The 16,490-nt window shown below is 38.3% G+C and overlaps 1 protein-coding gene across 2 annotated transcripts in view; it reads right to left on the reverse strand.

Moving 5' to 3' along the window:
* Nucleotides 1–16,490, reverse strand: part of CHRND (cholinergic receptor nicotinic delta subunit) — a 2,417,369-nt gene that overhangs the window by 1,867,555 nt on the left and 533,324 nt on the right. For both annotated transcript variants that reach the window (XM_044070671.1, XM_044070670.1), the window contains exon 4: nt 8,623–8,732. In XM_044070671.1, the coding sequence (XP_043926606.1) occupies nt 8,623–8,732 (110 nt within the window). The remainder of the gene's footprint in view (nt 1–8,622; nt 8,733–16,490) is intronic.

The following is a 16,490-nucleotide window of genomic DNA, read 5'->3' on the forward strand; positions in this document are numbered from 1 at the left end:
TGGACATCATACCTTTAATACAAAGTCATACCTGTCCCAAGTCACATTTGACATATCATTACGTATTTACTAACACCTGCATGCTTTGCTGCATCTCATTCTCATGGTACTCCTTCAGGACAGCGGCACACAGTTGCAAAGTGTACTGGCATGTGGATAACTCTGTAAGCAGTGACATGGGTTCAAACACACTCAGCGTAATGAAGAAATTATATTACACCAAGGAAAGGAAGCCTCACATAACTCTGTTTTACGTAAATTGGAAGCTTGTTCCAGAGAAGGGGAAGACTGGGAAATGCATCTATTTCTCCATCATGACCTGTTCATGTCAGAGGCTAGTTTAAGAATTACAGTTTAATTTTTGTAGCAGTGGCTATAGTTAATTTATTTTCTGTAGTACCACATCAGGTTGGTTTGGAGGAGTTTTATAAGATGATAGTACGTTGGAATGTTTTTTTTCAAACCAAGAAATGAATGTTTTAGAATGTTTCTTGGAATTGGTACTTAAAACAGTTGTATGGCTTTGAAGGAGAGCATTTTCACCAAATTGCTTGTGTAGCCATGGAGGCTGCATGTGCCCCTTTTACACTAATGTGATTATGTCTGCTTGGGAAAATACACATGTTTTTTTTCCCCACTGAATATTTTGTCAATGTATATGCTTATCTTAGGTTCCTGGATGATATTTTAATTTTGTGGAAAGGAAATGTGTTTGAATTGAATACTTTTATTAATTATTTAGAAAATATTACTGATTTATTTTTGAAAGTTTTTTTTATAAATTTCCCCCACTGAGATTAATTACTTTGATATAACACTGGGAAAGGATATGGATATAGGTCAGTTTACATCTAACATATATAGAAAAGACACATTTTCAAATACCTACTTACATTATAATAGCTGTCACCTCAGACCTCAAAAGCAAACAATTATTAAGGCGCAATTAGTACAGAGATCAAGCCTGATCAGTGAGGATATTTGGTTTACTAAACAAATGGATTCTGTACTCATCATGTTTAGCGAAAGAGGGTAGCGATAAGACATCTTGGAAATGTTTATTAGTAATGCACCATTACATAGATAGCAAGGGACAGATAAGAATGAGTCAGTAGTTAGCATAAATCGGGACGCAAACCTAACCCTAGTTTTGCCATTAGGCATTAACACTTAAAAGTTTACAGAAATGGTTGGGAAGACCTGGAATGTTTTATTTATACAAGAATTGAAGGACAAGGTCAGAGAAAAATCTGACAGTAGTGTTTAGTAAAGGCAGGAATATGGTTGCCATCAAAAAGTAAAAAAAAATGAGTAAATGTGGTAGATGTAAATAATGCAAATCTGTAAACAACAGACCATATGTAAGTGTCTCCCATTATGAAAAAAGTAAAGTATGTCCTAGAATTTAATTGCAAAATGACCGGTGTTGTATATTTGGCAGCTCGTACCACCTGCTCAGCTTTTTATGTGGGCAAAACATCCAGGAAGTTAAAGGAAAAAATAAAAGAACATAATTATGACATTAAGAGGAAGAATTTAGCAAATGCTTTGAGCAAACATGCTGTCAGTTGCAGTACATTTAATAAACGTATTTATTTTTTTTATTATAGATGAGGTCTATTAGAACCAAAGGGTTGGCAACATTGAAACATTGCTAGAATGCAAAGAAATGGCATGGCAAATGAGGTTAATGCTAGTGCGAATCCAGAAATATATGACTGCATTTCTATAGTCAGTGTTTTGAAATATAGGGCCACCATAATTTAAGAATTTTACATTTTGCTAAGCTGTGTATGATAATTAATACAAATATGGTTCAATTTATTATTTGTTATTTTTTACAAATTATTGTTGAGTTTATGAATTCAGACAAATTATTTTAAGTTTGGAGTATTGCACAGTGATAATTTTAACAATTACATGATGGTGTTATTTTTTATAAGTGCTACACAGCGGACAATTATGTTTTTAATATGTGGTTTCTTTAAATGTTTTTGTTAGAAGTTAGTCATGTGATCTTGTTGAGAAGTGTGTTTACCTATGTAAGACTGTAATGGCAGTGTTTTTACTTTTTATCTCTGAAGAAGTTCCATGAAAATGTAAACAGGATGAAAGCGCTTAGTTTGAATGACTTTTAACAATAAATCTGTGGAACATTACACATCCGACTAGATTTGCTGCCAGTTGTGAGAATCATAAACACTGCCAGGATATCGAGAGAATTTGTTTCTGATGCACCTCCTCACCCCCCATGAATTGTACACGGTCTGGCAGTTAATAGAATGGTAGCCTTTCCTGTTGCAATATCGCTCTTCTATAGTCCAGATGAGACCCTTATAGCAACATGAGTACACTCTATCACTTCAAGAAAGTGTGCCATTCCATAGAAGAAGTATTGACTTGGTCCTGTGATGACACTAGGGATTAGATATGCTCATCCCCATGTGCCAGGAGTACATTGAAGAACTTCTGCAGTATGCTTTACATAGAAGCCTATACCCAACATATCCCCAGTCTGTCTCTGAAAGGTCCCTGTGGCAAGTATTGTCAGGGCTATACATACTTTGGAACCACAGGTATGAGATACCTTCACATTTCCCCAGTTCCTGTTTGTGGGCCATATAAGCTCACCAAAGCTCTTATTATATTCCTGTTCACTCTAAACCTATATAGTAACTTTTGTTCAGCAAAGTTCAGGCAAGTTACATTTCACCTATACCTTCTTCCCCTTGGCCAGTTAGCAGTTCTTAGGAGACTGGGTTTCAGTGCACCCAAGACAAGATAATCCAAAGATAGATGGAGAGATTGCGGGCATCCATCATCATCCTGGAGAGATTGTGGGTTGTACAAAGTGGAAAGCAGGCTTGCAAATAATTTGAACATCTTTGTGGATTGGAAGTGGATAGAAAAGACAGAGACTCACTTTTTTATAACCCACATGCACATGGGGCAGATACATTTCAAAAGCAACTATCAATCAAAAAAGGTAAAAAGAGAGATACGTTTGCATAAGAAAGTCACAGATTTTTCACTCTTCACATTTTCATCTCATTATTTCCTCATTTGCATAAACATTTCTGAGTCATGTTCTAACTGTTTTTTTTTTTTTTTGGTGAAGCTTGTGTCCCTGAAGGGAGCATTGCTTGTACTTGTGTACTACCCTCACGCATGCCCACTGCACATGAGTATTATAATTATTGAATACCACCCAAAATATAAGGATGGAGGGTACAGGAATTATAAAAGTGAAAGAAGCTGCATTAATTTGAAAGAACTTTGGTGCATGATATACTGTAAATATTAAGTTAAAAAGGTCAGGAGAAACCAAAAGGGCAGAAAACAGGAGACAGATGACTGGCAAGAAATTGAGTGGAGAGTCATGCAGAATGATTTTTGAGTTGCATGAAAGTGACAGAGAGGAAGCAGACAGACTAGGTTTGAGAGCTATAGGTGAGGTCCAGACCTGGGAAAACATATCAGTTATTTAGGCACAGTTAGGACAAGATGGGGAGGCCTATTTGTAGCAAGTCATAACATTTCTGCAACTTACATTTACTTTCTATATTTGATTGGGACATCTGGAAAGCAATCTACATTAGGAAGAGCAGACATTGTGGTACTTTAGGACAGAGGAGCAGAACAGGGAAGAAGGGAACTGCAAATGCCATCAGACATCAGATTACCCAGAAAAGGGTGACAGCTGATTAGATACAATATACAGATCACTGGATGTTGGAAAGTCAGAACAATAAAGAGGTGAATGAATGTATATGGTCTTAGGGCAAGTAGTGATGTGAGATGTTTAATCTCCCAGAGGAAGTGGATTGGGTCAGTCCTGCACCCAAATGAAGGAGAGAAGGAGAAAGAGAATATTATAATGGAGGTAGCAGAACAACAGGGGTTGTTTCACTTAGTATGTTAATGAACAAAGAAGGGTGAGACATTGAACCCCACACTTAACACATTATGGGGAGGGGGTGAGATCTTAGTGAAAAAAGTGCCATGGACTGGAGAGATCATTCAGTGATCTGGTTTCACCATGAGCAAGAAAACAAAAGCAGAATGTGAGCCTACAGAAGAGCGGTGTACTTCTCAACTGTCCAGATTTATGCAGTTTGTGCAGATCTTTGCCTCATGTTTTTGATCTCTTCCTCATAAACTTTGTGGTTTTCTAACAAATCATTGAAGATTGCAGTCACTAAATGACATACATTAGTTTCAGACTTCATATAATTCAGAACATATATACTAACACAAAACATGTTGTTCTAGCAACTTTCTAAGTTATTATGAAGCAATGCTTAAAACATGTCCCTAATTTTCATACTCTGTCCCTGTTATTATTTTTGACTTTGTCCAAATTTCTTATACTTAAAGGGTTTGTGAGGTATGCGGAGCGGATTTGTTAGCATACAGGAGACATGCAATGAAACTGCAGTCTGGATACAAGAAGATGGAATAAAAAGCCTATGCATAAAGATAAGGAGTAGCCTACATGCATACATGGAAAAGGCACTAAGAAAAAGATCAAAGTAGAGAGAAGAAAGGTCAATGTTTTTCAACAGGGGAGATAAGGGGAATAGTCCATGCAAAAGAAGGAGCATGTCTTGATTTAAATAAGAGAGGAAATGGATGTGGTCAGTACAATCAGTCAATCAGGAAAAGAACTGTAGAGGTACTTAGATAGGCAAAGACAAATTAAGCAGAAAGATTGAAAAGAATGAAGAAAGGATTATTTAGATACACAGAGGAAAGAGGCTAAAGACATACATGCAGAGATTGGTCAAGGTTGGGATGGAGTACATTGAGGTTGTGAAAGAAATCGCTGTGAATTCTCTATTTCAGTCTTTACAAAGAGAATGAAACAAAAATACCAACTTGGCATAGTGAAAGGGAAGGGAAAGACTGAAGATATTTAGCAGATAATCACATAACAAGGAAAGTTCTGGAAAAGTATCTTGGGTAGGAAAAAAATCTAATTCTGACAGCATATCCTCTGGCTCCTAAAGTTTGTGATAGATACATTTACAAACCACTGAACAGAAGTCTTCAAGACACTTAGTAGTGGGGAGGTTGTAGATGAATTGAAGGTGACCTTGGTGGTGCTACTGCACAAAGGGAAGCTGGAGCTGACTTACAGTGCCGTAAGGCTGGCCCTGATAGCTCGAAAAGTCATTTAGGAAATACTGACAGAAAATCTAAGTTGGCTTCCTGGAGAGCAACAGTTTGTGGGATATGTACAGCCAGGTTATCTGGTGCCCTAGGCAGATGGGCTCCACAGCGCCCTCCACCACTCCAGCTACCTAGTTGGCCTATGCCTAAGGCCGGCTATGTGTACAGCATTGGTTTGTTGATAACATTGGCACTACACAAACTAGAAATATGGCACAAAAAATAATGGAATGTGACACTAACCTTACACAACGTATCTACTAAATGTTCATTTGTACTTTATTGTTCTGGCTTATTATATTTTTAATTATCTTTTATCCTTGGAACCCTGCTGAAAAATGGCATTTCTGCTCGGGCAGACCATCTCAGTTAATAAACATAAATAAATAAATAACTGTACCCTGATTTAATTAAATGACTGGACTCTGCTGGAACTTTACAAAAGAAATGTGGAGTCTTAGTCACTTATGACTCTGCAGTGCACCTGTTCAAATGCCTACACCTTAGTCCTTACCAAAGGCTGCCAGGTAAACCAGAGTAACGTTGGTTAGTACAAAGCGGACTATGGGAGAAAAGGGTGACTGGTTGTCAGAAAGCAAAACATAAAATTTAGGGGAACCCCCTCAAAGGAAAGGCTAGTCCTGAGAACATTAAATTTTGACATCTTTATAACAGAGAGCTACCATAAACTGCAGTTGGAACATGATCTGAAGGGCTGGCACAGTGGGCTAAAAAATATTTTATCTGAAAACATTACTTCAAATGTATGCAAAATGAAAATGCACTGGTAATATTACTTCCTTTTTCCTACTGCAACCAGAACAGATCAGTGGTTGGAGAAAGGGAAATTAGTGTTTTTTCAACTGAATAAAAAAAAAAAATCTGTTTTGATTATGTATGGCAGTTGATACCTACTAGAAAATAAATTATTTTTGTTTCAATTGAACATAAAAGTTTCTTTTTCAGTTGTTTTGACTATGTACTCTATTTGATATCTACTACCATTTTACTGCAATGTACTGCACTGTACTAGTGTATTGTCTTAATGTTCTTAATTTTATTGACTCAGGTCATGATTGAAAAAGAGCCCCAGTGATTTAGTTCATGTATCAGTAAAGTAAAGAGGTTTAATTTAGGAAGTGTAACTATGAGCAGTGGGAGACCATCTGTGAGAGTGTAAGCGTAAAGAAGCACAGCACAGAAAAAACACAGCAGTGTGCTAGTAACAGCAGAAATGAACAGGTACAAACTGAGTAAACTGTAGCCCAAGGCAAGTAAGATGCTGGCCTATATCCTTAGCAGAACAAATTCCAGGAAGAGAGGAATATCTTTTCACAGATGGATTGTCAAGGCCCAACTGGTGCAGAGAGTTCAGCAATTGTGCTACTACATTCAGGTTTAAGGATATCAAGCCAGATGAGTAGGTGCAAATAACGGCTGCTAGGGAATGAGGAGATGTTTCTGTTGTTTGTCTTCTCTGCTTTTCCCGGTTAGAGTTCACCACAGCAGAACTCCAGTCCACTAATGATTGGCAGTTGATTTTTTTTTATGGTGCCAAGTTGCCAGCCCGACACCCATTCACACATGTCTTTTGGATGCCACTCGACCGCAGGGAGGACATGCAGACTCTGCACAGAAGGCACTCCAGCCGAGAATCAAACAGGAGAACCTCTTGCTGTGAGGCAACAACACTACCGCTGTACCACCGCGGCTTACAATGAGGAGATGTTATGGGAGCTAAATCTATTTTGTTTTGATAGATGAGAAACAGTAAATATGATATGCTAGAAGAAGACATGCAAAGGACAGTGTGATGCCATACAATTCAATGGAAAACAAATTGAGAGGGCATGCCTACTTGACTATGCAGCCAAAGTTGAACTGAGTTATTGGGGATTATTTCTTTAATGAAAGGAGCAGTGGTTGTCCACGACAAGCTGCCTGAATAGATACTGGTCTGTAAAAGCACTCAGTCTTTCACTAATGTCTGGGATGGGTGTTAAGCAACAGAAAGAACAAAAATTACTGCAAAAATTTAGTAGGAATGCAAATATGGGAGACTAGACAGCATGTCATTTTCTGTCAGCACAACCATGTAATGAATAATAAATATCATGCTTATTGGTAACAGTGTAAAGTAGACACATTTACTGAAATGTAATGAAAAGAAACTGTCATTTCAGTTTGTTAGCATAAAAAAATGTATTAAAGAGAGAAATCAGACTTCCTTGCACCATTGCTGTGAGGAAGAATTTATGTCACAAATCCCTCTACTGTGACTGCCCAGCTTGAGGGGGTAAAGATGGTATACTTTCTTTTCAAGCAAAGCCAAGTGTTAACTTTTCCCTGAGGTCTTGCAATAGGAGTATTCATTTTTATATTATTTTACTCTTCCTCATCTAACCATCAATGGACCCCAGTACCTCTTCTTGTTCACTAGGTCTGCTGGCCCCCACTTATCTTTCTCCAGACTTACTCAGATAAGGGACAGGGCCACTGAGGAGATCAAGGCATCGTAGATCCATGTCATAATGATGGTGGGAGTGTTTTTATTTCATTTTTCTTCACTGCTTCCATGAAACACCTCATGGCAGTGTGCAACAAACCATCCATCATATCTACAAAAGGCTGATGTTGAGAAGCTGCTCCACCCACCCCATGAATCACTTCACATATTGCCCAGCCTCTACCAGGGAAATCTAATCAAGTTGTATACCTTACGCTTGCAATCTTGCTCTTCCCATTCTGGATGGGCTACCCTATCCTCCCCTGCCGTAGTCTCAGATACCCAAGTCATTAACTGAATCTAGGATGCTGACATTGGAAAAAAAACTATATATATATATATATATATATATATATATATATATATATATATATATATATATATATATATATATATATATATATATATATGGGTTCATGTCAGTACAACGACAAGTCAGAAGATCGACACCCACTTCACCGACACATGAAATAATCGAAACTGGAAATCACAGACATTTAACAGGTAAGAGGTTTAAATTTCGCTAATCATGCCTACCACACATGCATAACACTGCCACACTTACTAAAACATGGTAGGCATGATTAGCGAAATTTAAACCTCTTACCTGTTAAATGTCCATGATTTCCAGTTTTGATTATTTCATGTGTCGGTGAAGTGTGTGTCGATCTTCTGACTTGTCGTTGGCCACTTACAAAACTTAATATTTTATACTAATTTAGGACTGTTCCTATTTCCTGCTGGTGAATTTAGGGAGAGAATACTTTTCGTTAACACCTTTGGTTGCCTAAGTTTCAGGGAAAGTGCCTTTAGTGTTTTGTCATAATCCCCCTCTGACTTGTTTCAACATATTTCTTTGATGTGATTGGATCCTATAGCCTTAAAAATGTGAATTCATCAAACATGAATAAATAATTTCTTAATTAATTAGTTACATATCTTACTTGTTCTCCAGCACAATCTGTGGTTGCCACACCATGTCTGCAGGTAGTCGAAGTATAGAAATGTCATCAAACAAAGATGTATTCCATGTTAGCCTGTGGTCATACCAACCCTAAAAGTGAAAAAGTGAAATTAAAATGTGTGTACAGCCTAATATTCCATGCCTTTAATCCTCAGTAACATAAATTATAACATTAGCTATAGTGAGCTACAACATGTCATAGTAGGCACTCAGAGGCAGCATGGTTCCTTTAACAAACTTCTACCTACTTGCTTATTTATTTATTTAGATGCATCAAATGTAGTCAGTTTTTTTATGAATATGCATTTGATAAGTAAGCTATTTTTACTTTATTAGCAGTAAATGCATTTTTTCTGCATTTTCAGACTCATCAAAAGTATGTTTTTTGTACACAGTCATATCACTGGGAAAGAATCTTGGGATGACATAACCCACTTACAGCACATTTCATACTGCAGTTCACCCATACATTTTCTCTGTTTACTTGTATGTTACAAATGTCCATCATCCTTACAGACAACTAGCTGGTTCTTTCACTAGTACTTATGATTCTCTGAACCTTATTTGTACCCTCCATCAGAAATATTTTTTCAATTATTTAATTTTAGTCCATAGAAATGTGAAAAAAAGTATTAACGCAGACATTTATTTATTTATTTTGACATTTGTTAACCAGGAAAAGTCCGACTATGCAAATGCCCTTTTTCAGAGGAGGCCCGGCGAGAAAAGCTCCAAAACATGAGAAATTAATATGAAGTACAGAGACAATAAAAATAACTTGAGAAATTAATATGAAGTACAGAGACAATAAAAATAACATGAGAAATTAATATGAAGTACAGAGACAATAAAAATAAATTGAGAAATTAATATAGGTTCATAGGTAGGTACTAGGCTATCGGCCCAAGGGCCTATGCAAGCCTAGCCAACAAGGTTCCCTGGCTTACGCCACCCAAGAAAGTTATTTTCCTGTGCCACTGATGAGCAGAGACACAGAAGTGATCCCCGGGGTGTATTTCCTATTTCCCATCCACTCATCAAGATTTTTCTTGAAGAGTGCTAATGAAGAACTTTGCTTGACATATATGGGTAGCCTGTTCCAGGGTATGGGAAGTCTCTGGGATAGGAATCTATCCCTTCAGCATGTCCTGTTTATTGTGGTGACAAGGTTTAGGTCCCTAGAGCATGCAGCTTGGAGGGATTGGGATTTCTTTAGGTGTAGCATGTCCAACAGCTCTGGGTTTGACATAGCTTTATATGTTAGGCAGAGGTCACCTCGGAGTAGGCGATATGCTACAGAGTAAAGCTGGAGTTTTTTGAGGCGGTCAGTGTAGGGCATTTGTTTGAGTCCAGTAAACCTCTTTGTAAGGTACTTCTGTGGCCTTTCCAGCTGCTGCAGATGTCTTGTGAGGTACATTCCAAAAGGGGCGTTGTACTCTATAATGGGTCTAATGAGTGTCGAGTAGAGGGTAACGATGACCTCTTTTTTTCCTGGATGAGAACCCTTTTATGATGAGGTGTGCCACGTAGAAGGACTTCCTGACTACTGTGGCGATGTGACTATCAAAGGAGAGACTACTGTCCACCTGGGTCCTAAGGTCTCTTATCATGCATTCAGTATTAAGTAGATTGCTGCCTATGTGGTAGTTCATGGGTACAGAGTTTTTACCAAAGGGGATTACACTGCACTTTTTGGCATTGAGCTTGAGGCCATGGCTCTGACACCAGGCATCTGTCTCAGAGAGGCCCTTCTGTAGGATGTTCACATCATTTGGGGACTTGACTATGGCTCCTAGTTTGCAGTCATCTGCGAACTTCATTAGCCAGGGGCCTTCTGTGTTAGCCTGTACTTCAGAAAAGTAGATACCAAACAGGAGCGGTCCCAGGACGGAACCTTGTGGTACTCCACTTGTCACTGGTTTGAGGTCAGATTTGGAGTCTGCAACTTTTACAGTGTGGGTTCTGTCAGTGAGCCAGTTGGCAACCCATCTTGTGATGTAGAGATTTATGCCTAGTTTATTGAGTTTAGCTATAATTCTAGAATGGGGGATGGTGTCAAAAGCCTTGGCGAGGTCAAGATAGGCTGTGTGAACCACTTTACCCTCATCTACGGCTTTGGTGACTGCCTCAAAGAAGTTGATCAGGTTCAGGAGGCATGATCTGCCTTTCACAAACCCGAACTGGGTGGGATCCAGAGTTTGGAGGTTACCAATGTCTTTGTTTATGAGTTCCATGGCTTTGCAGACCAGGCTCATCAGGCTAATAGGTCTATAGTTCCCAGGATCAGTGGTGGCTCCCCCTTTGTGGAGTGGGATAACTGTTGCTGTGCACCATTCAGTGGGCACAAAGCCTGATGCGAGGCTATTATTGAACATGGTGCTTAAGTGGGGAGCCAGTTCATTCTGAAGTTCGTGTAAAACGCAGCCTGGGATGTTGTCTGGTCCCATGGATGCTGTGTTTTTGGCTTTAGAGAGTGCAGCTTTCACCTGCGTAGTTGTGATTACAGGGACTCTGCATTCTTCTTGTATAGAAATGGGCCCTTTAGGGGGTGGGGGGGGGGGTAAAGTAAGCACTGAACCCATCTGCCAGGATGTTGGCAATATCAGTTGGTTCTGTAATTTTCATGCCTTTGTGCTGTAACTCAGAGCAAATCTGGGTGTTGCCATTGAGATTCTTGACATAGCTATAGAATGCCTTGTGGTTGTCCTTGGAATTAGTGGCAATTTTATTTTCGTAGCTAGCTTTGGAGGATCTTATAAGGGATCTCAGCTTCTTACTGAGCCTGACCAGGGAGCTCCTCCACTCATGGGATTTTACTCTCTTTTGCAACAGTTTCTTCCTTCTGTTGTACAGCTTGTTTATGGCAGGGGACCACCAGATTGGCTTCCTTTTTTTAGAGGATAGCGTCTTGGTTCTGTTTGGGATAGCACGATCCATGCACTCATGTAGGTGCATATAGAGCGCATTTGTGTAGGATTCAGCAGTTGTAACTGTATTGCCCATCTGCATGGTTGTACATGAAGTACAGAGACAATAAAAATAACTTGAGAAAATAATATGAAGTACAGAGACTATAAAAATAACTTGAGAAATTAATATGAAGTACAGAGACAATAAAAATAACATGAGAAATTAATATGAAGTGCAGAGACAATAAAAATAACTTGAGAAATTAATACGAAATACAGAGAATAAAAGTAACACATGAAGTTTGCAAAAACAGAGTTACATTTTGCATCAGACAGCTGGGGAAAAAGTGAGACTTTGTATACAACAAGGTATGTTGTAGTCAACACAGATTTTACTTACATTAATAGACTTCTAGCAAAGGAGCAAGTATCAGATCATGCCTAGTTAATTACGTTCAGCACATTTCAATTTTTTTAACACATACACAATTGACTCCTTCTAACCTTACACTATGTTCAGCCTTATTTTGAGACTACAGTGGTACTTTTGAACAGAGCTGGATCATGCAGGTTCCCCCCCCCCCCCCCCGGCAGCACCCTCCTCTCAGCCATCCAGTGTTCCATTACTTGACTATTTCTCCAGTTGTCATAAATACTGTTCAAACGTGTCAGTGTGCATACTATTTTCTTGTCTACTTCTACAATGCTTAGACATTTTTAAAACTTATTTCAAATTTTATAGCACAAACACTGATAACCATTTGCTCAACAAAACAATATAGTTTCACAATGAAAACAGACTTAACATGAACAGTAAGCTTCTCTACCCTTAAAACCCATTCATTGAAATGGCACTGGAACCCACATTGAAAGAAAATGCATTTGGCCAATGGCAGCTTAAGTTTACCTTTGGGCTGTTTGCACTCATTTTTTGGACTATGCATACTTGCACGTGTTCTTTGATGCACCATTCTGATTGTATTAAATTATATTCCTTGTGTAATACAACACAGTTTGTTAGAATGTATTTTACATTTGCAGGTTTGAACATTTTTCCATTAAGTAATGAAACAAAACATTTTATTTTATTTATTTTAATTTACATTTGTTGACCAGGCTAGTCTAACTGGATACATGTCCATTTTCAGTAGAGGCCCGGGGAGAAAAGCTCCAAGCAGCAATAATGACAACAATGCAGTAGAATTAAAATTAAAATTAAAATTGGTACAATGTTTACATTAAAAGATAGGGTTAAGCAGAGTTATTTAGAAACATTTAGGCTATAATAAAATACCATAAGTAGAAACAAAAAAACAGAAAAAAAAAAAAACATTTTTTTTCTGAGAAAGAGCAGGATGGGCAAGAGAAATGAGTCAGGGTTAGAGCAGGGGCAAAGCCAGTGGGATTTAAGATATTCTTTAAGATGCTTCTTATAAAGTAGAGTAGAAGTAAGGTTGGAAAGTTCAGAAGGAAGATTGTTCCAGCTCTTTCCTATGGTGTTTGTGAAGAGTGAGTCCCCAGCTTTGTTGTTGGATTTAATGGAAGAGATTTGAAGTTTATTTGCTGAACGTAGGGTTGCAAGGTTTTTGTAAGGGGAGATGAGATTAGTGAGTATAGGGGTATGCTTGGGGTAGTAGAGTATCTTATGGGAGATAACAAGTTGTTGAAAAAGTAGTTGGTTTTGTAGTTCTAACCAACCCAGTTGTTTGAGGTTGTGGCACTGATGAGTTCTATATGGGGTACCAGTAGCAAATCTGGCTATGTTATTATAGCTGGTGGAGAGTTTGGAAAGGTTGGTTTTGGAAAGATTAGTATATATAGCAGAAGCATAGAACAGGGTAGAGATTAGATGGGTTTGGGCTATAGTGATTTTGGCTGCAGGGGTAAGGAAGAATTTGATTCTGTATAAGGTCCCTAGGTTTTTGTTAACAGTCTTTATAGTGGAATTAATATGGTCATTGTAGCTAAGGTTGTTGTCTATTGTAACACCTAGAAGATGGGTTGTAGTATCAGGGGATATGATAGTTCCATTGTTAGAGGTTAATGTGAAGTGTGGTTGAGGAGACTTGTGAGTAGGAGAAAAGAGCAATAGTTTAGTTTTCTTGGGGTTGAGAAGAAGGCAGTGTTTCATGAACCAGTTCTCAACACTGTTAAATACTGTTTGGGTGAGGCACTGGAGAGAGGTTATGGACTTGGCTGAACAAATTAAGGTGGAGTCATCTGCATACCGTATACAGGTGGCTTGAGAAATACTAGTATGTAGATAAACAGAGAAAATAGAAGTGGTCCTAGAATAGAGCCCTGTGATACTCCAATGTTTACAGAGAGGGATGAAGAAATATTATGATTCCAGAGAACTGCTTGCTGTCTATCTTGTAGATAGGATATAAACCATTGTAATGCTTGTGGGTCAAGTGATTAGGCTTTTAGAATGTTGATAAGTATAATATGGTTCACCATATCAAATGCTTTTGAAAGGTCTATGAAAAGAGCAGAAGAAAAGTAGTTATTATTACGATTTTTGTTTATAGAGTCTGAGAAGGATAGCAGGGCAGTTGTTGTGCTATGGTAGGGCCTAAAACCATGTTGGCAATTGGCAAGTAGATTATTTTGTAGTAGGTGGTCAAGCAGTTGTTGGTGTATACATTTCTCCATTATTTTAGCTAATGGAGAGAGTAAGACAATAGGCCGAAAGTTAGAAAGCTCAGTTGAAGACCCACCTTTGTGTAAAGGGATTATATGGGAGATCTTCCACCGAGAAGGGATTTTGCTTTCTGAAATTATAAGTATGGAGACAGGGTAGGCTATGGCTTTAGCTGCGATTTGTAGGTATTCAGCTGGAAGACAGTCTGCAGAGGGGGTGCATGGCTTGAGCTTTTGAAGGAGGTTACAAATGAGGGATGTAGGTACTGGGTGTATATGGAAGATAGGTGATGAGGTATTAGGTGTTTTTGATGGGAGGGTGGAAGTGGTAGGTAATATGTTAGCTAGGGATAGGATGGCTTCAGTAAAATAGTGGTTAAAGGCATCAGGAATCTGGTTAGAGTTATTATGGTCGAAACCTGTAGGGTCAGGAGTTTTAGAGAGTCCTGGTTGAAGAAGTTTGTTAATGCTAGACCAGAATTTTTGGGGGTGTTGATGGTGGGTTTATTGTAGGTTGAAGTAATAGTCTTTTTTGTCTTTGAGAATGTCCTTCTTGGTTGCATTTCATAACTGTTTAAAGTAGAGGTGATCTGATGGGTTTCTGGAGGTTCTCCATTTGGCCCAAATTTTATTTCTGAGAAGGATCTTTTGCTTGGTTGCCTTTGTGAGCCAGGGGGCAGTTTTGGTTTTTATGCGGGAAGAGCGAGAGGGAGCATGGTAGTCTAGTATTTGGAGAAATCTAGTATTGAAATAGGTTACTGCTTCATCAAGTTCAAGATGAAACATAGGAGACCAGTCACATGCTATGAGTTTGTTTTGGAAGGTCTCTGGATTAAAGTATTTTTTTGGAGCAGGAGGTTTTAAAAATATTTGTGTTGGGGGTATAAGATTTTTGTTTGATGATGTAGGTTAGCATGTGGTCACTCATATCATCTGAGAGTGTTCCTGGCTTATAAGAATCAAGATGACTATTTAGAAGGATCCAGTCTAAGATGGTTTCTTTATTGTTTTGTTTATGGATTCTAGTAGGAGTGGTTATTATTTGTGTAAATCCATAGAGATTTATGTGGTTGATAGGATTGGGAGAATTACAGGTTTTCCAGTCTATGTTAAAGTCTCCTAAGATAATGGTTTCTTGGGGTAGGTGGGAAGTGAGGTAACTAAGTAAGTTTTCTAGAGTATTGATGTTATTTCCAGGGGGGAGGTAAGTGCAGATTAGATAGATAGATTTGGAGTTATTGATTTGTAGTTTTGCAATGAGGGTTTCTGAGTTGGGAACTGAGGGAAGTGACAAATTGAAAGGTGAAAGTTGTAGTTCAGATTTATACAAAATGGCTACTCCACCACCCTTTTTGGTGCTTTGATCACATCTCATGATGTTATATCCTGGAGGGGGGATTTCCTGGCCGAGAGTAGAGGGCTTTAGCCATGTTTCAGAAAGATAGAGAATATCAAATGAGTGAACATCTAGGAGTGCATGTAGGTGGGAAGTTTTATTGTTAATGCTGCAGATGTTAAGGTGAGCTATTAGGAGGCAGTTAGGTGGTCTATTTGGTGTAAAGATATTTGAAGTAGTTAGGTTGAGGGGCTTTTTGGTAATGTCAGTATTGGGGCCTGGGTTAGGATGAATGTCACCATCTAGTAGTGGGTGTGGTTGTGGATAGTGTATAAACTTGTAGATTTTATCATAATAATTTGTGTTTTTTTTGGTAAGAATGTAAGTAATATGGGTAGATCTATGATACTTTGGAAGTATATAAATGGAGGTAGAGGTTATGTTAATATGGTTGAGATAGTTATTGAGAGAGAGTGATAGAGTTCCTTGAAGGGGGTGGAGATGTTCTTGAAGAGAAATATGTTCAAATGAGGTTAATATGTAAGGTATTGTAAGAGAAGCAAGAGTTGTTGTTAAGAGTAGTATATATGGGTAGAAGAATTTATGTGTTGGGTCCATGTGGAGGTATAGATGTGTTATAAGTGAAGGAAGGATAGAGGACTAAAGTAGATAAGGGAGATGGAGGGAGAAAGGAGGAAAAGTGGTGTGAGATAGCGTAGGTTAAAGGATAAAGGTGCTTATAATTGAAGTAAGATGGATTTAATAGCTTAGCTGAAAATAAAAGTAATATGGTGTAAGCTAAGAAAGAGTTTAGGGTGTGTTATATAAATAAGGTCAAATTAAGTAATTAAGACATATAAAAGGTAGTAGGATGGAGTGCTAAGAGGAAGTGGGTCGTGACTGGTTGAGGAGGAGAAGGGGTGTGGTTACATGAGTATAAGGTTAGGAGTAGTGGGGGTA

Source organism: Protopterus annectens, chromosome 4.part1, assembly GCF_019279795.1.
Source record: "Protopterus annectens isolate FY-2018-M chromosome 4.part1, PAN1.0, whole genome shotgun sequence".
NCBI classification, from domain to species: domain Eukaryota; kingdom Metazoa; phylum Chordata; order Ceratodontiformes; family Protopteridae; genus Protopterus; species Protopterus annectens.